This window comes from Microcebus murinus, chromosome 4, assembly GCF_040939455.1.
Source record: "Microcebus murinus isolate Inina chromosome 4, M.murinus_Inina_mat1.0, whole genome shotgun sequence".
NCBI classification, from domain to species: domain Eukaryota; kingdom Metazoa; phylum Chordata; class Mammalia; order Primates; family Cheirogaleidae; genus Microcebus; species Microcebus murinus.
Genome location: NC_134107.1, coordinates 53,911,965 through 53,939,547, shown reverse-complemented (window position 1 = coordinate 53,939,547; position 27,583 = coordinate 53,911,965). Strand labels below are relative to the sequence as shown.

The 27,583-nt window shown below is 38.2% G+C and overlaps 1 protein-coding gene across 3 annotated transcripts in view; it reads left to right on the top strand.

Moving 5' to 3' along the window:
• SYT9 (synaptotagmin 9) overlaps positions 1–27,583 on the top strand; it is a 170,467-nt gene that overhangs the window by 99,638 nt on the left and 43,246 nt on the right. For all 3 annotated transcript variants that reach the window (XM_012744206.2, XM_076002217.1, XM_012744207.2), the window contains exons 4-5: positions 23,850–23,970; positions 25,783–25,954. In XM_012744206.2, coding sequence (XP_012599660.2) covers positions 23,850–23,970; positions 25,783–25,954 — 293 coding nt within the window. The remainder of the gene's footprint in view (positions 1–23,849; positions 23,971–25,782; positions 25,955–27,583) is intronic.

Sequence of the window (27,583 nt, the reverse complement as noted above, 5' to 3'; positions counted from 1 at the left end):
AGAGAAGCGCACATGTGTTGTGCACATGTGTTGGTATTTTCTCAGCAGCAAATGAAGAAAACCTCAAATTTCTGACATTTTTTCTGTCTTTTCTAGCCTGAAAACATTTCTAAGACTTTATAGTGTGTTGTGTCCCGACAATATGTGCAACATGTTTGTCTATTGTAGTTTGTATTTTATGTGCACTGCTGAGCACACTGAATTGATCAGTGGACTATTTTGTTCACTTTTGCTGACCCCAAACCCTGGCACCTCCTGCCGTGGCTGATATCTCGTGGGTGACAATTTGAAAAAACAAATGAATGGATAAGCTAATGAAAAGTTCCTCTCGGAGTATTCTCACCAACAGTTTTCCTTGGCTTCTGGTTCTCACTGCTTTCTCTTTACTGACATTTTCAGGGGATTTCACACCTGTTTTAATTTTTGCTTTTTCTAGGTGTTGTAGTTACCACTTCAGTTACCAGAGGGACTTACAATCTTAAAACATGTCAGCAAAGTCAGAAATCCTGAGTGGCCACATTTACTGTTGATAGACAGCAGTCTTCTCCTTCCTTCCCACCCAGCTCTAATCACAATCTGTAGGGTTACATCGCCCTGGTGGCCCTTTTGGCTCTACTTTGAGGCACTGATACTAATCACTGACCCTGTTCCGCCAGTGTGCCCTATCGCTTTGTAATCTCCCTGGAAGGAAGTCCTAGCTGCTTTGGCAAGTGACCCTTCCAGAGACTGCAATGTGTCTGTAGCTGCATCGCTTTCCAAGCGCTAATTTGGTATAAGTATAAGCTAATGTTCTTAACTGATTTCCCTCAAATTATAATAGTTATCTTAACCCATCTGAATAAACTAACATTTCCTAAACTACTAATATTATCATATAACAAATACTCATATTTTTAGCTTTTGTCAGTCTGCACATTTGGTTCTTATACATAGACATCACTAAACTACTTTTTAGTACCCAAATGTGACATTTGGATAATGTCAAACGATACATCAGCTGATAACGCTCTTGAAAACCATTTCCTAGTGGCATTGCTGAAACAGGGCACTTGCAGCAGTATTTTCATCTTTATCTGATTCCTGGCCTTTATATAATTTTTTAAACATTGTGTTACACAATAGAACACACATTGTATGATTCTATTAATATGAAATGTTCAGACAAAGCAAATCTATAGAGATTTAAAGTACATTAGTGCTTGTCTAAGACTAGGGGTGTGAATGGGGAATGACTGTGTGTGGGTATGAAGTTTCTTTATAGGATGATGGGACTGTTCTAAAATTATATTGTGGTGAAGTTTGTAAAATTCTGTAAGTATACTAAAATTCATTTAAAACAGATGGATTTTATAGGATGTAAATTCTGTCTCAACAAAGCAATTTTTTTTTTTAAAAAAAGCAACCCTACACCCTGCTCAAAATAAAATAAAAAAAAAGACAACCACATGAACAATGGTTAGAAATTTAAAAGTGCTTGTATTAACCATGAAAAATATGCCCCCAAAATAATAAAATTGGAATAAATATGGAAATAATTAGAACGGGAAAGCTATTCACTGTTGTCCTCAAATAGATGCTGTGTTACAATAAGCCTGTTGATTGTGGGATCTTTGTGAATGAAAGAAAATCTTGGGAACATACTGATAAAAATTATGCTACTAAAGTAATGTGTGATTGGGGTTTCAATAGAATTTTTAGTTCTTAGAGAATAGAAACTCCTTTATAATATTGAAGTATATTTTTTGAGTTTTTGTGCATTTGTATTCCGTATGTTTTTATGAGATAATTACGTACCAAAGTATCAGACTGCCTGTATACTTTGATTTATTTTTATGCTTTATATTTACTTCATTGATCTTCACTTTTCTGACAGCAATATGCTGATATTATTATCACAGTCTCTTAATAAAACATTTTACTATCTAGTAAGACAAATCTATCTTACTTTTATAAAGTGATAAAAATATTGGTTGTTTCATCCATTTAATCTTGCAAATAAACCTTTAAATGATTTAGGAAAGATATTTAAAATGAATTGTGATACTGCTCTGCATTTTAATTATATTTATATATAATTTTGATATGAATGAACATCTTTACAATATTAAATATTGCTATCCAGGAACATAGACTATTTCCATTTACTCCATTCTTTTTAATGAACCATTTAATAAAATTTCGTAACATTTCTTTAGCTAAAGTCATTATATTCTTTTTAAGATTTTTTGCTGTATACTTTATATTTTTGCTGCCATTGAGAATGGGATATTTTTAATTTTTAAATCTCTTCTTTTCCTGATATAATAGAAAAATAAGTTGTCTTTAAATTGAGATATACTTTACACTTAATAAAGTGCTCAGTTTGATGAGTTTTGGCATTTGTGTTCATACACATAACCACCATCTAAACAAGGTATAGAGCATTTTCATCATCCCAGAAAGTTTTTTCATGCCCTGTTCTAGTCAGTTCCCTTAAGCGGCCACTTTCTGACCTCTATCACCATGAGTTCCTATTCTTGTATTTCATATTTTCATGTGTAGAGGGGATTCTTTTGCTCAACATATTGCTTTTGGTGTTTATCCATGCTGTGGAGTGTATCAGTAGTTTGTTCCTTTTTTGTTGTTGAATTACACCATGTCACTATACCAGCATTTGTTTATCTGTTTCTCTGTTCCTGGACATTTTGTTTGTTTGCAGTTTTTTGTTTTTATTTTTCTGGCTAATATGAATACAGCTGCTATGACTATTCTTATACAAGTCTATGTGTGGACTTAACGTTTTTTATTTCTCTTGGGCATGTACCTAGGGGTAGAATTCCTTGATTATAGGCTAGTTTGGGTTTTTGTTTTTTTGAGACAGACCCTCACTCCCTAAAGTGTGTTAGAAAATTGCTGTGGACACAGCAGGAGATGGTGTGATGCTTGTGCTTGGAGGAAAGGCAGATCCTCTTTGCTAAAGTACCATTTGCCCTACTTCTCAAATAGGATTCCGTCAAGTTAGCTTCTCTCCCTTTCTTTTTTCCTTTCTCCACCAGCTTCAAAGGTGAAAAAACAAGTTCCTACCCATAAAAGGTGAGAAAGAAGGTCAGCCCTTCTCTCTCAGCCCCTCACAAGGGTGGAAACATTGTGTGGTAAAGGGAAGAATCTGGAAGCTTTATGTTTCCAGTCCAGTTCCTCCAAGTTCCCTCAAGTCTTGACCATAAAGAAAGGAGACTTTGGCCGCCTTTCACTTTACTAGCCCCTAAGAGTTTTTTGGGCTGCACAAGATCTCCCTGCTTGGGAGTGCTATAATCAGACTGCCTGGGTGGGGCATGGCTCCATCACTAGCTGGTTCTGTGACCTTGGGCAAGTTATTAACCTCTCTGACTCTGGGTTCTCCTCTATAAAATGGCCACAGCCCTGGATAAAAGTGCCAGGAGAAAGAGGCTATGGCTCCTGCCTTCATCATCTCAGAGTCACAAACTTCTCCAATTTCATGTGGTAATGGAAATATGGACAAAGAGTTGCCAGGGCAGAGAGTACAGGCTTGGAGAGGCCCTGAAGGTTGCACAGAGGAGATAACTTAGCAAGCTGAGTCTTCACAAATACAAAATAAAATTTCACCAGCAGAGAAGTGAGCAGGAGTCATTCAGGAAGAAGAAAGATATACAAAGGAATAAAAGGGAAAGGTGTGTTCATGGGGTGGAGTTAAGAATAGTTCAGGCTGATTGGAGAATTGGGTGTGTTAGGAGAAATAACAGGAGAACTGCTGGGGAAGTCCTTTTTTATAGGATGTGCTAAGTATTTGAAATTAACCTATGAGCAGCCAGCATCCACTGAATGATTTAAATGAGGAGTGAAGAGATCAGATCTGTGTTGACATAGAGGGATTGGAAGAGGTAAAAATTACCTCCAAATAATCTTTCAGACTGATGCAAAGGGAATTGAGAAGCAGAGTTCTAAGCAAGACACGTTTTGGAGGTAGAATGAACCTGACTTGGTAGCCAGATGCTAAGAGTTAGATGATAATAGTGATGGAGGAACAGATGATGGAGATGAAAGAAGGATGGGGTGCACAGTGTTTGTCTCCAAGGAAATATTTTAAGGAAACAAAACATCCCATGTCCCATGATTATCCATGAAGCAAATCTCCATTGATGGTAGAATAAAATATTTTATTTTTCTTTATGATTGTTCCATACCACTGAGCATGTTCATTTAATTCACTTGCTGCCATACTTCTCTTTAGAGCACATCTTTACTAAAAAATCCCATCCTCCCGTCTCTCCCATAAACTGCATGAATTCTTAGTTTTGATGGAAATTTTTAGGACGACAAGGATGCTGAGAATGCAAGGTGAATTCAAAATTATTTCCAATTCATATTAATGTTTTCTTTTCTTCAAAAGCCAATGAGACACACTGTGGCAGTCAGAGCCAGCACACAATGCTCAATTCTGAAGATGCTCTGATAGTCCCATGGCCTTTAAATAATAACAAATTTTCATCTTGAATTACCTTTGGGATTTTTTCCTATTGAGAATAGATGGATCTGTAAAAAAGTATTTTCAGAATAGGTTATTTTTACATCAAGTTAAATACTAAAACCCTTTGACTTTTGCAAACTGCTATCTGTTTTAGCCAAGGACTCTCCTTGACTAGCCATGCTCCCTGGGAAAATAAGAGAATTTTAAAAAATCATATATGAATCTCAGAGTATCTATTAGGGAAGCATGTTAAGAAAAAATGAGAAGGTTCCAACACCCAAAATTCCTGTGCTAGGTGCACCAAGGCTTGAAATTCACCTCCTCTTTTCCATATCCCCTTTTAAAGTACACATATTCCTAGCATGCTAAATTAAGCATTATTAGTCAACAGTCCTCATCATTTCTGGCCCTTCAGTCTACAGATCTGCCTTTCAAATACAATTGCAAACTCCACGAAACCCTATCACAGGTCTGATAACACAATTGCCCTCCCCCAGAAATGTATGGTCTCCCTCTGCCTGGTGGCTAATTCTGAGAAGGGAATTAAAGGACATCAGGGCTGGAAAAGGCTTCACATTTGTCCAACCACCTGCTTCATTTCTTCTCTAAAGCAGAGAAACTGGCTGAACAGATGGGGAACTCACCACCATCAGAGACAGACAGACCATGGTTTTGATTGTGATAGAGAAGAATATTCTAAATCTTCCTGTGGCTTCTACGTATTGGTCCTAGTTCTAGTCCTTGGAACGCTTAAGAACAAGTCTAGTCCCTCTTCTACATGACACCACTTCAGATTTGTGCTGACAAGAATCTTGTGTTTCTTGAATGTTTTCGTTAAGGGTTAATAGCTCCTTGTTGCTGCTTATGTAATCCTGACCCTCTTTCATAGTGGTTGCTCTACTCACCATCTTCCAGCTGCTTACAGATGTCTAAAATTGAGGTGCTCTGAATAGAATTATTCAGAATGTTTCAGGTGGGTCATGCCTGATGTACACCCTTCCTCTCCAGACTGTGCCTATTAATGTAGCCTAAAGCAAAACTAGCTTCTGGTAGCTATATCGCATTTGATTCAAAATAAGATTGAATCATAAAGCCTTTTATTTTTGCATGCATCAGGTTTCTTCTACTTCAGAGGTTGCATCATTGATTTTTTAGGCCCTCAAATAATTTATCTTGATACATTTATGTTGTTAGTCCTTATTGATCTCACCTACCTGTCAGGATCTTTATGGATCTTGATTCTGGACTCCAATGCAATGTACTTATTATATCTATTGTGCCATACCCATATATTTCTTCTGCTAAACTATTGATAAAATTGCATAACTGGATAATATCCAGGTTGTGGAATCATTAATTAGCACCCTGTAGGTATGGTTGTCAAACTAGATTCTGAATTCACCTTGTTTTATTATCACCTGGCCTAAATTTACCCAGATCATCTACAAGAGTATCAGAAGAAAGCTCACCAGATGCTGTGCTGAGGTCCACATTTACTGTGCCCACAGAAGCTCCTTGATATGTGAATCCAATAGCTCAAGTAAAAAAAGAAAAGGATGTTAGTCTGCTGTCACCTGCTTTTAATTAATTCATTAGGACTCAGTGATTTTTTTAGGCATTCAGAAATGGATACCCTTGAAGCTCTGACTCAGATGGGGTAAAGGCAATATATGTAACCTAAACATTTGCGTCCCCGTAATATGCTGAAATTAAAAAAAAATTTAAAAAAGAAATCATACTTTTTCATAATTGATCCTGATAAAATGCCTGAGATAAGCACCAAGCTCAGTTTTCCAGGAAAAGGGCTCAGCTCTTTATATTTGAGTATATGGTTTCCCTCCCTTCTAGTTGGGGGTCCTAGCCACTGCCCTGTCGGGGGACTCCTATGGGGCACAAGCCAGTCACTTCTAGTGTGGAGAAAAGCTGAATTCCTAGCAAGCCTTCAGTGAAACATTGCTGGCTAAGTATGCCACAGAAGAGAGTGCCTGCCAAATGCAACACATCTTCCCTATTTTGGGTGAGTTCTGAAATATGAAAAAGACTCAAGTCCCATCAAGGCAAAATCAGACATCATGTCATTCAAGACACACCAGAGCTACATCTTTTTTACAGGAAAGCAAAGGGGTTTCTCAGATTGAGCAGTTATCTCTCTTATTGTTATTAAATTCTTGTGTTATTATTATTGTCAAACTCATCTGCCACTGCTGCTCCAGGAGACAGCCAGCTTCCTGTGTGGTGAGATGCGACAGGAGCTCTCCAGCCGCTGGGCCACACTCTAGAAACCTCGAGGGGAACCCCGGTCATGTGGGGCGGTGAGGGACTGTAACATCTCATGATCTCCACGAGCAGAACCGGGCCTTTTCTGAAGGCCTCCCTGAGTACTCACCATGCATCAGTGAATCGGACCAGACTGGGCATCCCACACTCAGTCTTGCTGCAGTGTAGGCATGAGGATATGTAAGGAAGCAGCTGGGGTTTCCTTCTACCTTGAGCAGCTGTGAGCCTCTTCTATACATGGAATCCTATGATACGAGCATATCATAGCAGCTGTCCTGCCCAGTGGCCCAATTCTCCTTTTGCCTTCACTGTTCTGCAGTAGTACATGTGAGCGAGATGATGGTATCTTGAAATAGGGTAGTGCTATCGTGAAGAAGAAAATTGGACAGACTGTAGATATTTTCGGAGGGAGAAATGACATGACTTGCAGATGTGGGAGGGTGAGAGAAGAGGAGGAATATAGATATGATGACTACTAGATTTTTAGCTTCAGCTATTGGGAGGATGTTTTTATCAAACTGAGATGAAGGTGGCTTGGGTATGAAGGCTAGGGACAGGGGAGGGAAATCAGCTGCATTTTTGAAATATTAAGATAGAGATGCTTATTAGACAACTAAATAGAGAACTAAAGAAAGCATTGGAATGTATGACTCTATAATGCAGGGGGTGGCTGGGGTAGAGATATAAATATTGGAGTCATCCATATATAAAAGATATTTTAAACCAGGGAACTGGATAAGATCAGATAAAATAGGGATGTGAATACTTTTTGTTGACCATAAGGAGCTTTACACATATGTGATATTATTATCTTGTCCATACCTAGCCAAACATATCATTGATCAAAGGAAATTCTTTCCAAATTGGGGCCAGTCCTAGGGAATCATTTGAGGGAGCAATTCAGAAAGAGAAAAGGAGGGATCTGATCCCAGTCCTCTCCCACTTCTCTGTGAGTCTGTGGGGTTCGCCTGAGCCCCAGCACCAGCTTGGAAAGTGGCACCCTCCAGGCACACTTCCAATGCAATTAATCATGTTAATATCTATAAATAAAGTGCAATCAACAGTTACTTTAACAGTGCATGCTAATTATTGGTGGGATCTGTCACTGAAGGACTTTTAGCCAGTCTTGTCATGTCTGGGGAAAGTACTGGGAATACAGTTGGAATTTCTGAGAAAACAGGATGATCAAATCATTAACTGCTTCCATGCTACAGATGGACTGTGTTTAGGCCATCAGTGTGATATTACAGGTGAGAATTAAGGACACTTGAGAGAAATGTTGCAACTAATATTTCCTCTTCACTTGCTAAATAAATGATTTCTTGCTGCTGTCTCACAGGGTTTTTATTTATGAAAGAGGCTCTATAAGAACAGGATTTCTCAGTAAGCCAGTAGTACCAGGGAGTATGGTCATGGGAAATGGCGAGAAGAAGAAAGGGGAGACCAGGTGTCCCGTAGTCTGGTGGCTCACTGGACATTAGATCCAAAGACTCCAGGAAACTAGGCTACTGAGGGCAGAACACATATCCAAGGACAGTGCCCCTTTGCTTCATTTGTGCAATTCGTTAATGCAAGAAATAATGACTGAGCCACTCCTAAGTGGCAGTCACTGGGAGAGGTGAATAAGAGGCTTTTCCCTTGAACAGTACACAGACTGGTGAGAGTGACACACATATAATCAAATGCAATAATAGCTACCTCATATCCAGTATTTGCTGCATAAATACATTTTCTCATTTAACCTTGTTTATCAACCCTATGCTTTAAATACTAATTCCATTTTCCAAAGGAGAAAATGGAAAACAGAGCACTGAGAAACTCAGAAGTTATGTAGCTTATTTCAGGTTGCAGAATAGTTAAGTGAGGAGCTGGGCCTTGAACTCAGCTTCAGTCGATTACACTCTATGTCCAGGCTTCAGGAACTTTTAGATACAAATGAAGTCATCTCTAGGTTTATACTCCTAACCTCAATTCCCACTCTTGAGAAGCACTTTCAGCTACTTGACCTGTTTCTTCTTAAAATGTGCCTCCATATCTTAAATAAAATGCTTGATTTGACTTTATTTTTAGTTTTAGATTTCTATTGAATTTTATTATGGAAGATGAGAATTTAGTTCCTAAATTCACTAAACACACACACATACTCCTCACACCCTACTTCCCTCCCCCATTTTCTCAAAATACGTATAAATTTGTGGAGCTAATTATTCATGTTTATGTCATTATTAGTATGATGTAAACTTAGTTTACAGCTGAGCCGTGTAGTTCACTGTGAATACATTCTCTTTTCCCGCCCAGGAATTGGTTATTTGTGTCTCTAACCTGGACTTTTCCCTTGATCTCCATACTCACATACCTAATTGGCTGCTCGATGTCCCCATTTGGATGTCTAATAGGCATCTCTCATCTCAGGTATGCGAAGCCGAGTTCTTGATCTCTCCTATGGGCCAATGCCTTCTCCCCCGCCATTTACAAATGGAAGTAGCAGGGCCATCTTTCCACTTGCTCAGGCCTAAAATACTGGAATTATGCTTGACTCCTCCGTTTCATCTATTAGAAAATCCTATTGCTTTGTCTTCAAAATGTGCTGCCATCTCACTATCTCCACTGCTTTCTTTGAACCAGTCCATGTCACCTCTCACCAGGTTCATTGCAATAACCTTCTAACTGATGATCCTGACCCCCTAGAATGTTCTTAACACAGCTGGGGGAGGTCCTGTGAAAGCAGCCCTTGTGCTACTTGTGCTACATTGTGCTTCAATACTTTTCATGGCTTCCGTTCCCACTCAGAGCACAAGCCAAAATCCTTTTCCTAGCTTACACGATCTGGCCCCTCACACCCTCTCTGACCTTGTTATTTTTACTTTCTTTTTCCCTACACTCCAGTCACACTTATCTTGCCCCTCCGCAGATGTATAAGGTACACTGTTACCTCTGGGCATCTGCACTTGCTCCTTTGTGTGGAATTTTCCCCAGATCCTGCATAGCTCACTTCCTTACCTCATTTCTCCAGTCCTTATTCAAAAATCACCCTCTCATAAAGCCTCCCCTGCCCATCCAACTTAATGTGTTATTTAACTCCTTAATACTGCTTAATTCCCTTCTCTGCTTTATTTCTCTCCATTGCATTACATGTTTGTGTATATTACATGTGTATTTATGTATATACGTGTATGTGTGTTGATTTATTTTGCTCATTGTCTATCTTCACACACAAGAGATATAAGCTGCTTCAAAGTAAAGGATTTTTGCATTTTTGGTTTACTTATGGATTCTCAGCTCCTAGAAGAGTACCTGGTAAATAATTGCATTTCATAAATTTTGTGGAATGAAGAATAAAGGAATTAATTATTTTTATTTGGAGGGTGTGTGTGTGTGTGTTCCATGCATCCTATGGCTAATGCATCACAAATTCTGTCAGGCATTTAAGTCTCTTAATGAATATATCAAGTTTTCTTTATCTCTACAGAAGACAGCATTTTAGGGCACAGAGTAAGCATTATGAGTGGAGTAGAGAGGCAAATGAAGAGAATCAGTACATGAAGCAAACATTTATATATCATGAGTCAGTTTCTGAGTTCTCTATGCCACTCTATCAGTTTATTTGCCCTATATAAATGCTACACTAGTCCAATCCATTCTGGACATTAGTCTGGCAACATTCTGGTAAGTTTCTATATCCAGTTGAACAAAATCTCCCACTTTGTTTTCTTCAAGAGAATTTTGGCTATTCTTGGCACTTTGCACATCCACATAAAATTTAGAATCAGTTTGTCAAGTTGGAATCTGATGGGAATTATGTTCATTAAATATGAAATGTCCAATTTCAAATCAAAAGTTTAGTTTATTAGATCTCAAACAAGAAGCAATACAATTAATCAAAGTATGCACCTAAACTAGTGACACAGTTTTGCCCTCTTATTGGTAGCTTTGTTTATGCCAGCAATGAAGAAGCCTGGAGAATAAATGGCAATGAAATTGCAAAAGATGTTTTCCCAACCTTGTTGAGAATTGAATACCTTTACTTGCAAGAAGTGATTCAAAGCCTGGAAGAAGTGGTAGTCAGTTGATGCAAGATCTGGTGAATACAGTGGATGACAGAGAGTTTGCAAATCCAGCTGCTGTAGTTTGAGCAGCATTGTTTGTGCAACATGTGGTTGAGTATTGTCTTGCAAGAGGATTAGCCTGTCTGTATTGACCAATTTTGGTTGCTTAATCACCAAGTGTCCTCATCGTTTTGTCCAGTTGTTTGCAGTAGATATCAGCTATAATGGATCAACCTGGTTTCATGAAGTGGATAATACCAATACTGGACCACCAAAGAGATACCATTAGCTCTTTTTGATGAATATTGGAATGTGTTTCAGCACTCCATCTTCATCCAACTATTGTGCTGAATGCTTGTGATTGTCACAAATAATCCATTTTTTATCACATGTAACAATACGGTGTAGAAATGGTTTGCCTCTATGTCATGACAACCAATAAAGGCAAGCTTTGAGATGATTTCTATTGTGACACTTGTTTAATTGATGTGGTACCCATCTATCTGGCTTCTTTACCTTGCTGAATTGTTTCAAATGGTCCAATATTGTTGGAATAGTAATGTCAACCCTTGTAAATTTACATGTAGGTTGAGATGGATTCACTTCCACTGCAGCTTTCAGGTCATCATTCACTTTGGTGTCAGGTTGCCCACGTGGCTCATTTTCAAGATTAAAATCACTAGGACTGAACTTCTCAAGCCATTGACATACATACATGCTCTTGTTCATTATCCACATCCTTCCCAAACACTTTGTTTGTATTTTGAGCTGCCTGCACTGCATTGGTTCTACAAGGGAACTCATGTTCAAAAATAACATGAATTTTTGATGTATCTATGGTTTCACAAAAATTATTCTTAAAAAAGTGAAAGATAATCACAAGCCAAAATGTGCATTTGAAACACTGAGGATGTACCTTCATGATAAAAATAAAACAACAAGTGTTAAAGTGAAATGTCAGAGATATCAACTATCAAACTTAGTACTTAAGGAAATTGGACATTTCATACTTAATAACTTAATATTTAGCCTGTAGATAAGTCTGGGGAATATCTTTACAGTAATGAGTCTTCCAATCCATGAATGCGGTATATTGCTCTATTTATTTAGACCTTCCTTAGCTTTGCTCAATAATATTTTTATCTTTTTTCTGCAAGAAAATATTGGACATTTTTTGGTAAATGTATTCCAGAGTATTTAATGTTTTGGAGGTAGTTGTGAGATTTTTTTTTCTATTTTTATTTTTTAACCTGTTTTTTACTGGTGTATAAAAAGGCAATTGATTTTTATTTACTGAACTCATATCCTTGTTTCAATTCATCAGTCATCATCAATAAACATGCCTATTGTTAATCTATCTGTAGTTGAGCGTTTTCTTTACATATCATGGCATCTACAAATAATGACAGAATGAATTATTCATGTCATGACTTTATACCTTTTGTTTCTTTTTCATGCCTTATTTCACTGACTAGAACCTCAAGTACTGTGTTTAATAGAAGTACTGATGTGTCTTATTCTTGACAGTAATTGGAAAGTTTTTAACATTTCACTATTAAACACAGCATTGCTGTAATCTTATTTTTAGATGCCCTCTTTTAGATAATCCCCTTTCCACATCTGGTTTGCTAAGAGTTTTTATCATAAATACATGCCTGATTTTTATCACATTTTCTACATTCACTTAGATCATCTTATGATTTTTTCTCTTCTGTTATTATGGGCAATTAAGTTGTTTAAACTTTGTATGTTAAGTCAAACATATAAACTTGAAATAAAACAAATATGTTTGCAATGTATTTCATTAGCATGCTTTTCTAGATTCAGTTTTATAATATTTTGTTTAATTTTTTTTAATCACAGTTTCTAAGTGAGATTGAACTGTAATTTTGCCTTTTTTGTAATGGCCTTCCCAGGTTTTGGTATCCAAAATACGATGTCTTTAAACAATGACTTGGGGAGTATTCCCTCTTCACCTATTTTCTGAAATATTTGCATAATATTGACTTCATTTCTTCCCTAAACATTTAATAGAATTCACCAGTTAAACCCAACTGGGCCTGACATTTTCTTTATAGTAAGGTCTTTAATTACAGATTTAGTTTCTTTAATGAGTCATAGAAATTTAAAGTCTGTATTTCTTCTTATAGCTATTTTTATAAGTTTTATATCTTGAAGAATTTGTCCATTTTATCCAAATTTTAAAGTCTATGGGTGTAAAGTTGTTTATAAAATCCTTTTATCTTTTTAATGCCTTTAAGATCTGAAGTGGTGTTGTATTTTCAACCATGACATGGTTATTTGTGCTTTTTTTTCCTCCCCTTTCCCCTTTCTTTTTTCTTTGTCTTAAAAGAGGATTAGCTATTTTTATTTGCCTTTTCAAAAACTAACTTTTGGCTTTGTTGTTACTCTCTAAATATATTTGATTTCTATTTCATGAGTTTCTGTGCTTTTATATTAATATTTACTTCCTTGTATTTAATTTGTTGTTGAATTTGTTGTTCTTTTTCCAGTTCAGATAGATGCTTTGATTACTGATTATTGCTTAATTTTATTGTATTGTATGCATTTAAAGCTAAAAATTTTCCCTTAATATGAATTTTCAGCATTTTACATATTTTGAAATGTATAATTTTTATTATCCAGCTTAACATATTTCTAATTTTAATTGTATTTTTTATTTTCACCCATGGGTTTTTTTAGATGTATTTTTCTTAGTTTCTAGACATATGGAAACATTCTAGTTGTCTTTTATCATAAATTTCTATCTTTATTTCATTATGATTATCACTCATCCAGTCTAACATCTCTGCCAGACCTGATGTTAACTAACCTCCTTCCAGAATGTTTTCCATGACATCAACTTTGGTCTCTGGGTGAGAATGTGCGATGGTTGGGTACACGAGCATATGGACCACAACTACCTCTCCCCTTTTCAGTACAGGAAAATATGTATGAAAAGGAAAGTTAAAGTGAAAACATTGTGTGATTGTTTACAAGTTTGTTGTTCTTGAACCCTACACATTTCAAGAAAAGACTGACCCTTGACCAGCTCCAGAGAGAGAATCTCTAAGCCCTTAGAATATTCTGCCTGATAAAAAGTTCTTTGTATAGCAGACCTTGGGCCAATCCAGGCTGAACGCAATAGCCTTTTTGGGTCCTGTGAGTCCCTCTAGCAAATCGCTGAACGTGAGAATGGCCTTGAGGTCTTCTGCCATAATGGTACTTTAAAAATATTGAGCTATCAAATGTCTATTAATAACAACTGTCTTTGCCTACCTTTTGTAACCTTCCATAAAGCCAAAGTTTAATAAGTTTGGTGACATAAATATACAAGAAACATTAAAGAATAATTCATTAGAACTTCCAGTTAAGTATTAATATGTCAGATGAAAAACATTAGATTATCCCCATCCCCTCTTGAGGGCCCTCCCATAAAATAACAATAAAGGAAATACAAAAGGCATACGCAGTAGAAGACTTGTCTATAACCCTTCAGTTATAGACTGTTAAGGATGTCCTACAATCTGAGGAAAACTGGCATCAAAAAAGAGAAGTTTCAAAATAAACAAGTAGATTGACTGATCACTGAAGAAAAAGAGATTAAACCAAGTAGAACGATTCTAATTAATATTATTACTGAGAATGGAGCAAGATCAGTAAAAACAAGATATCTAAATAACTTTTGGAGAAATTTCAGAAGATACAAGTACAAAGTAAAAATATAAAATGACAATCTTAAAACCTCCTTGAGAGAAAACGATCTACAAAAGAATGGCATCAAACACTTCCACTGGGACGTGAAGTACTAGAAGACATTGTGACAATGTGAAATGATTCTAAGATAAAATCATTTTAACCTAAACTCTATGCCTGGCCCTCTTAAGATTTAAGGCACAATAAAGATTATTTTAACTTTATTTGAACTCCCACTGGAAAAAAAAATAAAGTCCTAGAGGAAGTACTCAAGCGAAATGAAAAGTATTAAATATGTCTAAAAAAGGAGGGAGTATGTGTGTTTTAAGAAACTGCAGTGAATAAAAAATGAGAACATTTTAACCATAGTGTAAATGTTTATTAATAATTTGGTTATGAAACATAATGGAATAGTAAAATATATGTAAAAGACAGAAGCATATTAAATTAAGTTCTAAGAGGAAGATTTGGATATAAAATTAACAAGCTTGATTTAGTGGATATACAGAAATGTGTCCCCTATGAATAGAGAATACACATAATTTTCAGATGCGTTTAAGCACAAATAGTATTTAATAGAATAGAGTGGAATAAACTAGAATAGAATAATATTTTAAATGGTTTAAACCACCAAGGCATGTTCTCTGAACTCAAGGAAATAAAATATAGTCCTTTGCAAAATCTATTTTCTTGGAATTTTTTAGTCTCCTTTATAGATATTTAATTTACCTATAATGAAATTAACCAATTTTAAGCATACACGTTTTTTCACATGTATATAGTTATGGAACCATCATCATGATCATGACATAGAATATTTCTATCATCCACAAAGGTCTCTCAGTGTCCCTTTGCAGTCAATCCCCTAGTCCCACTCTCAGTCCCTAGCAACCACTGATCACTTTATCTCACTGTAGGTTTTCTTTTCCTAAAATTTCATATAATGAGAATCATACAGCATATTGTCTTTTTGTGTTTAGCTTCTTTCACTCGGCATAATGCTTTTGAGATTCATTCATGTTGCTTCTTCTATCAGTAGCTCGTTCCATTTGGTTGCTCAGTAGTATTTCATTGAAAGGGTATACCACATTTTGTTTAGCCATTCACCAGTTGATGGACATCTGGGATTCTTTGCAGTTTGGGCCAGGACAGTTGCATATAAGTCTTTGTATGGCTATGTAATTTTATTTTACTGGGGCAAATAACTAGGCGTGTGATTGCTGGGTCACTTGGCACTTAGGGAAACTGCCAAACTAATTTTCCAAAGTGGCTGTAATGTTTTGCTTTCCAACAGCAGCTCATGGGAGGGTCAGTTATTCCGCACCCTATGCAACAATTTATACTGTCAGCCTTTCATTTTAGTTAGTCTAGTAGTTGTGTGGTGCTATCTCATTATGGTTTAATTTAATTTCGATGAAGTGTATGTTCAGATTTTTGCCCATATTTTTGTCAGATTGTTTGTCTGAAATGGAGGAGTTCTATGTTCTATATATATTTATATATACAGTCTTTTATTGGCTGTATGTTTTGCAAATATGATCTTTCAGCCTGTGGCTTTCCCTTTCCCTTTCCTAACAATATGTTTTGAAGATCAAGATTTTGACTTTAATGAATTACAGTTTATCATTTTTTCCTATTCTGCTTTGTGCTTTTTGTGTCCATCTAACGAATCTTTGTCTAATCCAAAGTCACAAACATTTTCTTATAGAATTTTCATAGTTTTAGTTCTTATATTTAGGACTATGATCCATTTCCATTAAATTCTTTAATATGATATGAAGGAAAGGTAATTTTTTTTATTTTTGCAAATGGATATCCAACTATTCCAGCATCATTTTTTGAAAGGAACACCCTTTCTAGAAAAATCACTTGACCATATAAATGAGGGTCTACATCTGGCCTCTTCATTTTGTTGCATTGGCCAGTATGTCTGTCCTTTTGCCAGTACCTCATTATTGTAATTACTGTACTTTTGTTCTATATCTTATAATTAGGTAGTGTTAAATCCTCCAATTTTGTTAAATTTTGGATTTTTTAGGTTCCTTGCATTTTCATATAAATTTTAGAATCAGTTTGTCCATGTCTAAAAAAGGTGTGTTGGGATTTTTATTAGAATTGCATTAAATTTACAGATGCTTTAGGGAAGAATTAATATTTTGACATTTTCACAGTATCTTTCATGAATCTCCCAATTCATGAAAGTGAACTATCTCTCCATTTACTTATGTCTAATTTAATTTTTCTCAGCAGTGTTTGTAGTTTTCAGCATTCATATCTTGTACATAATTTGTTAAATGCCTCTAAGTTAAATGTAAAAGCATTTTTAAATTTCAATTCTCAATTATTTCATTGCTAGTATATAGAACTCTTATTGCTTTTGTACTGATTTTGTTAACTTCACAAAAACGTGTTTGTTTTAGTAGCTTTTTGTAGATTCCTAAGGATTTGCTGCAAAAAGAATCATTGTACCTGCAAGTAGGACTCTTTTACATCTTCTATTTCAATGTGTGTCCTTTTTTTTTTTTCTGCTTTATTTCACTGGCTGGGACTTCCAGTACAATATTGAATAGAGGTGGCGAGAGGAGACATCCTAGCCATGCTGTCTGATTTTAAGAAGAACCTGTTCAGTCTTTCATCATTAGTATAATGTTAGCTGTAGCTTTTTATAGATGTCATTCCTAATAGAAGGAAGTCTCCTTTGATTCTGAGTTTGCTGAGGGTTTCTAGCCTGAATGGGCATTGACTTACTTTTGTCACATGATTGCTTTGCATCTATTCATTTTTTTTAGTCTGTTGATATGGTGATTTATCTTGATTAAGATTTTCAAATGTTAAGCCAACCTTGCATTCCCAGAATAAATTCCACTTTTTCATGATTCATGCCCTTTTTGATATATAGCTGGGTTTGATTTGCTAAAATGTTACAAAGGATAATTGTGTCTGTGTCCATGAGGATACTGATCTATAGTTTTCTTATAGTATCTTTGTCTAGTTTTAATATCAAAATATTGCTGTCCTCATGTGCAGGTTGAACATCCCTAACCCGAAGTTTGAAATGCTCCCAAATCTGAAATTTTTTGAGTGCCAACGTGATGCCATAAGTGGAAAATTCCACACCTTACTTCATTTGACAGGTCATAGTCAAAACACAGGCACATAACACATAGTTTATGCAACCTCCCCAAGGGAAAAAAGACTCTCCCAGCCCCTTTTGGCTGTGATATGTCTTTTCTGCCTAAGCCCAGATTCCACACACAAGTACACCCACAGAGGGTAATGGAATGGCAAATGTACAGGCTGGATGCGCCAACACCAGGTGCCCCAGGATGCCCTGCCCCACATGGGTCAAGATCTATGTGCATTACTCCCTGCTTTTTAACTTATCCTCTGCTCTGTGGTATAAAGATGTTATGAAAATGTCAAAAGGCCTACAGATATCTCTATGGGTAACAGTAATAAGAACAAGAGGAAGCATTTATGTTTATCCATAGCATATAAAGTCAAGCTACTGAAGAACTGGACAGTGGTGTGTGAAACGTCTTACAGAAGGAGTATAGTGTTTACATGACTTCCATAGATGACCTGAAGGATCCCTGACGAACAGGGATATCCTGATCCCATCCCAAGATATCGCATATGTATATGCAAATATTCCAAAATCCAAAAATATCTGAAATCTGAAACATTTCTGATACCAAGGATTTCAGGTAAAGGATATTCAACCTGTAATGGGTTGAGAAGTGTTCCCACCTCTTCTGTTTTCTGTGAACACTGTGTAGAATTGGTATTATTTCTTTCTTACATGGTCTGTAGTTTTCTTTGTTAGAGGTGGTTTCTTCTGTGCATGTAAACAAATGGCGTAAGCACTTTTTCGGTGCAGCATCTTTATACTAGTGGCTAGTCTCATTATTTATATGGTCACTTATGCACAGCGTCACTTTTGTCTTAACTTTTTAATTTGATTTTGTGAGTCTGTGTTTACCCCTATGACTGTGCCTCTAAAGCAAAAGTTCACTGCAAGTCCAGGTGAGCCTGTAGTGAAGAGGGATTACAGTGGAAATGGAAGAGATAATTAAGCATTCAGAGAAAGGCCAGATTCCATCATTCATTGGGAAAGCATTAGGCTTCAGTCGCTAGACTTTCGGAACAATTATGAAGGCTAGAGTGGGAATAACGGAACATGTGAAAGGCAGTGCTCCAATGAAAGCATCAATTATTATAACCAGCAAGTGGATTAATTGTTGAAATGGAAAAGTTATTATTGATTTGGTTATAAGATCAAAGGAGAGTAACATTCCTATTAGCCTAGTATTGATGCAACATTAATTTGAGTGTTAACTTTTGATATTCTTTTTTGAAATTTCTCCTATCTCCTATCTAAACTTTTTGTAGGAGTTTGTTTTTATGTTCTGTTTGTCTAAATTAAAAGAAATAGCAAAATAGTTTCTGTAACTTATTATTATAGTACAGTTATATTATTATTACTACATATGAATCATTATAGTGTTGTTATTGTTGTTATTACTGCATATGCGCTGTTAGTCAGGGATCCAAGTTACATACAAATCCTCCCTGAAGATGTTTTTAGGAATGTGTCTTGTCGGTAACCTGAGGACAGCCTATATACCTGTTAGTTTGTTTAGTGGTTATTCTAGTGTTTAAAATAGACATCTTTATCTTATCTAATCTTTATTATTTCTTTCTTCTGCTTACTTGGGTTTAATTTGGGTTTTTTCCTGTTTCTTAGAACAAAAGCTGAGGTCATTGATTAGAGATTTTTCTTCTTTTCTAATATAGGCATTTTAGTGCTATAAATTTCCTGTAAGTACTGCTTTAACTGCATTCTACAAATTTTAATATATTGTGTTTTCATTTTAATTCAGTTAAAAATACTTTATAGGCCAGGTGTGGTGGCTTACACCTATAATCCTAGCACTTTGGGAGGCTGAGGCAGGAGGATTGCTTGAGGCCAGGAGTTAGAGACCAGCTTGAGCAACATAGTGAGACTCTGTATCTACAAAAAAAAATAGAAAAATTAGCTGGGCATGGTTGCATGCATCTGTAGTTCCAAATACTCAGGAGGCTGAAGAAGGAGGATTCCTTGAGCCTAGGTGTTTGAGGTTACAGTGAGCTATGATGACACCACTGCACTCTACCCAGGGCAATAAAGTGAGGACTGTCTCAGAAAATAAAAAGCACTTTATAGTTTTTCTTTCAATCAATTTTTTTCTTTGACCTATGGGTTATTTAGAAGTGTGTTATTTAGTTTCCAACTATTTGGACATTTTCCAGATATCTCTCTGTTATTTATTATAATTTATTTCCACTGCAGTAAGAAAATATACTTTGTATGATTTGAATCTTCTCAAATTTAACTGAAACTTATTTAATGACCCAAATATGATCTATCTTGTTCAGTGTTCTGGGTGCACTTGAAAAGTACATGCTACTGTGTGGTACAATGCTTTTAAATGCCACTAGTTAGGCCAAGAGAGTTGATAGAGTTATTTAAATATTCAAATCTCCAGCTGTAATTAGGGACTTATCTATTTATCCTCATAATTCTATCAGTTTTTGCTTCATGTATTTGAGGATATGCTCTCAAGTGCATAAACATTTAGAATTTTTATATACTTGTAATGAGTTGACCCTTTTATCCTATTGAAGTGACCTCTTTGTCCTTGGTAATATTCATCACTCTAATCTATGGTTTTATATTAATTTAGCCACTCCAGATTTCTTGTTATTGGTGTTAATATGGCATATCTGGTTTTGGTCTTATACTTTTACTCTATTTATATATTTATGCTTAAAGTAGAGTTAGTGGGACAGCATATAATTGAATCTTGCTATTTATTGAATCAGGTAAACTTTGCCTTTATTTGAATATTCAGAACATTTATATACAATGTTATTATTGAAATAGTTTAGAGTTACCATCTTATTATATATTTGTTTTCTATATCTATCAGATTTGTCTCTTCTGATCTTGTTACCTTTTCCTTTTTTCCTGGCCTTCTTTTGGATTAATTGAATATTTCTTTTGACACCTCAAGTTCATTGAGTAGGATCAATGGAATATTTTTAAGTATCGATTTTATCTCCTTTGTTGGCTTATTACCTATAACTCCTTGTTGTTTTATTTTAGTCATTTGGGTTTAGAGTATACATCTTTAACTTACACATGCTAACTGAAAGTGATATTATGCCATTTGTACTACATATAGTATAAGAATCTTACCACAATTCTAGTTGGGGTTACTGGAATTATTCCAACCCCAGTAAAATGAGAATTTCTCTTTCTCTGTATTGATTTTTCAATCCCAGAGAGAATTCTAATTGGTCTTGTCTGGGTTACATACACATCCCTGAACAAACAACAATGGACAGGGGAATGAATATTTTGTTCAGCCTGAATTCCTACAGCAGCCCTTTGAGAACTTCATGGAGTTGGGAAAGAGTTCACCTAAGAATCCAAAAAGAGGAATGCAAAAGTACACTAGTTAAACAAAAACTACAGCTACCGTAGTCCACTACAGGCAAACAAATCACAGAAGAGTTTTCAGATTGACAGGTAGAGAATTCACACATGCCTGCTATAAATTTCCAATATATCTTTCCAGTAATACTGAACTTGGCTACACACAGCAAAGCAAATGAATCTTTCTTTGTATGGCATTTTCCTTCCCCTTGTACCCTCCAGGGCACCTAGCCTTTAGTGACACTTCTGCATATCTGATTCCTGTCAAGCTGAAAGAGAAGCCAACTACTCTACCACTCCTTTATATTTGACTTTTATCAGCATTCCAGAAAACCTTTTACTAAGAATCTGAGCAGTTCTGTGTAAATCAGTTTCTCAACCTTGGCACTACTGACATTTTGAGCTCTACCCACTAGATGTCAGTAACACCCCCCCCCACCACCACCACCAAGTTGTGACAATCAAATCATTTCTCCAGATAGTCTGGAGTGGCTCCTGGTTGAGAACCACTGATTTAAGGGAATATTTACAAACATCAAGATCTACAGGTTCTTGACCATAAATCAGCAGCCTCTGATGGGGATAAAGCAGAGTTAGCATCAAGTATCAATGAGCTCTTGTTCCATATCCCAGCCAGCCCACCTCTCCTCAGGGCTGGTGTCTGCTGTTCACCAGTCGGCTCCCAGCCTCTGCAAACAGCAAGGCTCAATTTCCATAACCACGAAAAATGCTAAAAGAGTAAGCGTATGAGTAAGTTAATGGATGAACGGATGAATGATATAATCTGGATGATTATGCATTGTGCTACTCCAAGGAAAGGAGTGACAGAAGTATGAGAAAAGAGGGATATTTTACTGTTTTACTTGAAATTTTCCATATTTGAATTTTATTGTCATTTTACTTTTATATTTTAGAAAACTTAAAAGGATTTTTTTAAACCACTTGAAAATTAAACCAAGCATTTTCTCTTTGGTAACTATTTCTTTAGTTTGCTTTTTTTTTTTTTTTTTTTTTTTAAGAGAGAGGGTCTCACTGTGTTGCCCAGGCAGGACTCTAGCTCCTGGGCTCAAGCGATTCTCCCTCCTCAGCCTCCCAAGTAGCTGTCATTACAAACACATACCACCATGCCCAGCCAATTTGCTATATTTTAAAAAAATAACACATGTGGTCTTTAGCCCTAGTTCACGTTCTAAATATACCACCAAGTCTGAGGTTCGATTTTTTTTTCTGTTAACTCGTGAGCAAATAGCCATATAATGTAAATATTTGGGAATAGGTTTATGTTGGGAGAAATAAACAACCCAATGTACTTAGCACAGAAGTAATCTGATACATCACATTTAATTATGTGCATCAGCCTTGAGGGCAGGGATTGAACTACATGCATTTTCACATCCCAAACCTCACAGAGTGCATGCGCAGTGTGGGCCCTCAGGAAATTTATGTTGAAAGAATTGATTACGAAGCTTCACGGGCATGATTTTGGTTACTCCTATATTTACTTTGTCAAACTAAGATTTTTCTGGGCAGGATGAAGGGAGAGGAGAGAGCTAGGTGCAGGGAAATGTCCTCTAAGGGAAGAACAGAAACTGAAGGGCAAAGGAGTGGACCAGACAGTACAGAGGCAAAAGGATGATTCGTGGGGCGAGCCACTGCTTCTCCTTCCCCCTGCCACCAGCAGGAAGCTGGCCCAAACCCTCCTTCTTCAGTCAGGGCAGACACTGTTCCTGCAATAGGCAACCCAGCGCCACAGAGCAAACCAGAGCCTGCTGCTCGGAAAACCCCACTCCTGTGGAATCCTGGTCCTCACCCCTCATCTTTCCCCGAAGGAAAGGCCCGGCCACCCAGGTGTCTTGAGGCCAGGTCTCTAGGAACCAGGAGAGCCTGGCTTGCAAGGTGAGGTCATTTATTTACACGAGGAAAACGAGGCACAAAGACACACAACAATCCATCTGCCTTAGCGACCAAATAGATCCCTTCGCCGTCTCCTCTTGTGGAAGGAATCAGGGCAGGGAGATTGGGTGGGGTGACCTTCCAGAGCTGAATCTGTGCTTCTAAAAATAGAAGCATCTTTGGAGAATTGAGAGGGGAGGGGAAGCTGTGGATGTTCAGGGCGAAAACCTGGCTCCCCAGAGCATCGTCAGTGTGAAACTGTATTAATTACACACAGGCACCCAGCTCGATAACCTCAGGGACCCTCAGAAATTGAAACTAAATGAAATGGCTTTTTTTCTCCTTTCGGTTACACTCTCCCTGAACTAAAAAGGAGAGAGAGAATTGTGTCTTCTGACCTATTTGAAGGGCTGCACGCTGCCTGAGGAGATGTCTTCCCCAGGACAGGGAATCGGGGCTCCTGCGGGGGACACCAAAGGAAGGGAAGAGCTGCCCAGGCGGGACCCGGGAGCAGGCAGCAGCCAGCGCCTGGGGTCTGGGTCTCCGCTCTTCTCGTCCTGCCTGGAGTCTCCTCAGGACTAAGCCGGTGGCCGCGTGTGTCCAGGGCTGCGGATGTGTCGCTGGGTGCCACTCTTCGTGTAGCTTCGTCCTGGGGGCTCTGTGTGGACTGTGGTGGGGCTGTGAGAGGAGCCGTGCGGGGGCTCCGTGGAGGATTGTTAAGGCTGTGGGGATTCCTGCCCTGGGGGCTGGGTTCTGGGCTTCCCAGCCCAGCTGAGGCTGTGCCAGGCTGCGTGTGGCTGGACACGTGGAGGCAGAGGCCCAGGACGGCCTCGCAGCCTCGCCATCTGTGGGCTGAGGCACTTGGCAAGGGCAGGGATTGATTCCTCTGCACGGGACTGACGTGAAAGGAGGAAAGGGATTCATGAGCCAAGCCTCTTGCACACCGGGCGGGAGACACGTCCTCACGCATCAGTTTGTGCTTTCTCAACAGGACAACGTGGATCTGGGAGAGCTCATGTTTTCCCTCTGCTATCTTCCAACGGCTGGCAGGCTGACGATTACCATTATAAAAGCCAGGAATTTAAAGGCCATGGACATAACAGGAGCATCAGGTAGGACATTCTCAAAATCACACTGCTGCATAAGGTTCTACTGTAGTAGTCCCTTATGAAGTTTCTAGTATAGTAATAAAGCAAATCGACTCTGGAATCAAACTGCCTAGGTTTAATCCCAGTCCTACCACCTGAAAGCTGTGTGACCTTGGGCAAGTCACTTAACCTCTCTGGGCTTCAGATTCCCATCTGTAAGACGAAAGTAATAGTATCTGGCTCACTGGACTGTTGTAAGACTGAGAGAATACATATAAAGCCATACAAACAGTGTCTGGTATATATTAGATGGTACACATTGTTAAATATTATTATATTATCATCATTGTCATCCTTGGCACTCCCTATCTGCCAATTCCACATCTGCAGATTCAACCAACTGTGTATCGAAAATATTCAAGGGGACAAAAAAAATAACAATACAATAATAAAAAAATAATTCAAATTTTAAAAACAACACAGTACAACATCAATTTACATAGCATTTACATTGTATTAGGTGTCATAAATAATCTAGAGATGTTTTAAAGTATATGGGAGGATGTGCAGAAGTTATATGCAAATACTGTGCCATTTTACATCAGGGACTTGAGCATCCTTGGATTTTGATATCCGTGAAGGGTCCTGCAACCAAACACCTGTGGATACCGCGGGATGACTGTATTCCCTGCCTTCTCCCTCACCATAATTATGAATTAGGCCTACAGTTTGTACATGGTATACTTTATCTGATTGGGTCTTTCCTCAGATATCAGCATCCCAGGCTTATTGACGATTGAAGACAATCATATCTCCTTGACAAGATGAACTATGCAGTGAACTATGCAGTTTGCCTTTTCCAGAGAATCAAGCATATACACTCAAATTCTAAACCCTAACAAAAAATGCCTCAATGTGCAGTTCCTACTAAGCAAATTCACAGCCCACCTCTGCAGGGGCTCCCCAAATGCGATCACAAAACACCCAGTGCACACTTGCTCACAGTCACTGAAATCAAAGAACATCAGATGCAATATATTCTTCATCTTACACTCCAGTAGTTTTCTAAGCAGAAAAAAAAAAAAGATGTGGACCCTCTGGCCCTCTAAGTCCCTCCTAGGCAGTGTATAGGACCACGCATGGGCAAGGCGTGGTCATGCAGGTGAAGACAGAGGAGAACTCCCCACTGAGCAGGAGGATGGCGGGGCAGCTGGTGGGCCCCGACCACCCTGTCTGGAGCAGAGGCCAGCCTTGCCACTTGCCGCAGCGAGCCTGCGTCCTTCTCTCCCTGCCATGCGCACTGCCTCTCCCTTTGCAGCCCGGCTGCGGGCCGCTCTGGGGGCCTGAGGTCCCCGTACTTAAGGAAACCCACCCCCAGACATTGTCCCTGTCCTCTAGGAATTCAGACATTCTGAGAATCTAGGAGTTCCCTTTCCCAAAGACTTGATATTTAGGAAAAGATTCCCTGAGGTGGCTCAGAGCCGGGGGCGGGGGGACCTGTTTCCCAAGCCTTGGAAAAATGCCTCTGCATTTCTCTTCCTGTCACAGCCAGGCAGGTCTTGAATTCTAGCTGGAATGTTTTCTAATTCAGTAACAGATGTTTTCACACTATTTTTAAATTTCACGCATTTTGAGGAGACAATATCCTGTGCTTTTTCTTGAATGACTTAATTATCTTAGCTCTAGTTGCTGCCCGGATATCATATTAAGGAGAACTCTCAGATTCCAGTCCACTGGCAGGACACACCCTCGTCCACAAAACCCCGCCGTGACATAACCTCTGGCCTAAATCTACGTTTATCCTCACAGTACTCCTGCTTCTCATGGTCTGTACAGATCCCTACGTGAAGGTCTCGCTGATGTGTGACGGCAGACGGCTGAAGAAGAGGAAAACGTCCACCAAGAGGAACACGCTGAACCCTGTTTACAACGAAGCCATAGTCTTTGATGTCCCTCCTGAAAACATTGACCAAATCCACTTGTCCATAGCGGTCATGGACTACGACCGGTGAGATACCTGGAGCTCCTTCTCAGTGCAAGTGCGCTGTGCCGGGGCAGGGAGGGTAGGGAGGGCGAGCACAGCAGAGATCCTTAGCTGGTGTCCCAGAGTGCAGGAAGTGAGTCAACCAACAGCACCTGGAAAGCAGACTGGCAGGAGTCACCTCCAAACCATGCTGTAGAGTCAGGTTACAAAGTGCCTCCCAACACTCCCATTCTTTCCTCCCCCTTTCTTATTTCTTTCTCCTCTTCCATCCTCTCCCCATCCCAATCTCATCCGCTTTTCATATCTGCACAGCTCCCCCAATCTCAGCGTGGAGAACTGTGGCCCCACAGGGCTTATGTGCTGTTGGGCAATCCTGATTGCCCTTCCCTGGAAAGGTTTCACTCAACACAGCAGCATGATGACTTTAGCCAGAACATCAGTATTTCTAAATACGTAACTTCAGTCTTTTTCCTTCTCAAAATATGTTTAATAAAGATGATTTCTATCCACTTAAGTCTGAAAGCAAACACAGAGATATTCTCTTAGAAATGCTAGAAACAGTATGGATGACAAGGTACATTAAAATGTATAAGATGCTCGACTTTTTAATTAATACAGCACAGAAGAGATATTTATAGCCTGAATTATAGCCAATTGTGTATTTAAAGGACGGATTTGAAAAACAGTCATTTTAATATGCAAAGGAAGTACCAACAGGGAATTATACATGTTAAACCAGTCATTAGAATGAAATGCAAAGTCTCTTTTTAATTGGAAACCTCCCACGTGGTCTGGGCACAATTATAAAAAAAATTATTCTGACTTCTAATATAATCTTATGAATATCATTTGTAGTTGAAAATTTTCCCACATACCTCTGAAATGTCAGTGAGGCAGCTTCAGTGACCCGAACACTCTTTCCAGCAGATGCCTGCGTGAAGCATGACCGTCTTCCAACCTGAGGAACACGTGGGTTGGCTCAGCTGCCCATGAGTGTGACAGCCCATGCTGAGCAGTAGACCTTGTCCCATCTCCTGTGGGCAAAAAACAACACCAACAGTGTCAGGCCCCAGGAGGGGACATTGCCCACCAACTGTGGAAACCTAGGCCAGCAATTTTTAAACTATTGCCAAGTTTCCTGCATCGACAAATCTGATTATGTGAGCTCTGCCTCAATTTAATTCTCAGTAAACTCATGAGTCTGGCCTGGAAAAAATCCATGGCAGAATTCATGGGGCTGCTGCATGCATCTGATTTTAATGAGCGTAGATTCAAATATCCTTCACACTACCTCCCCAACCTTGTCTCCCCTTTATGTCTTACAAATAAATAGGAGAAAAATGACTTATCTTTACAGGAAGGAAAAAGAAAGAGAGAAAAGTATATGAGTTTGGATCCTATGGAGTTAAAGGATGGGCCACATCATTCTACTTATGAGAAGGACTTTTATCAAAAACTGCTAACAAAAAAAAAATATTGCCCAAGGAAGGGACCCACCCAGGGAAAGTTTCAGAAATATTAGCCCTAAGGTTAAAGGGGCTAATTATCCTTCTACAGTTGGGAAGTTAAGTTGGGTTAAAAGCAAAGCTGGGCTTGAAAGGAAAGAGGGAAGAACATAAGATGGCAGTGAGGGAGATGGGGACAAGAAGACCC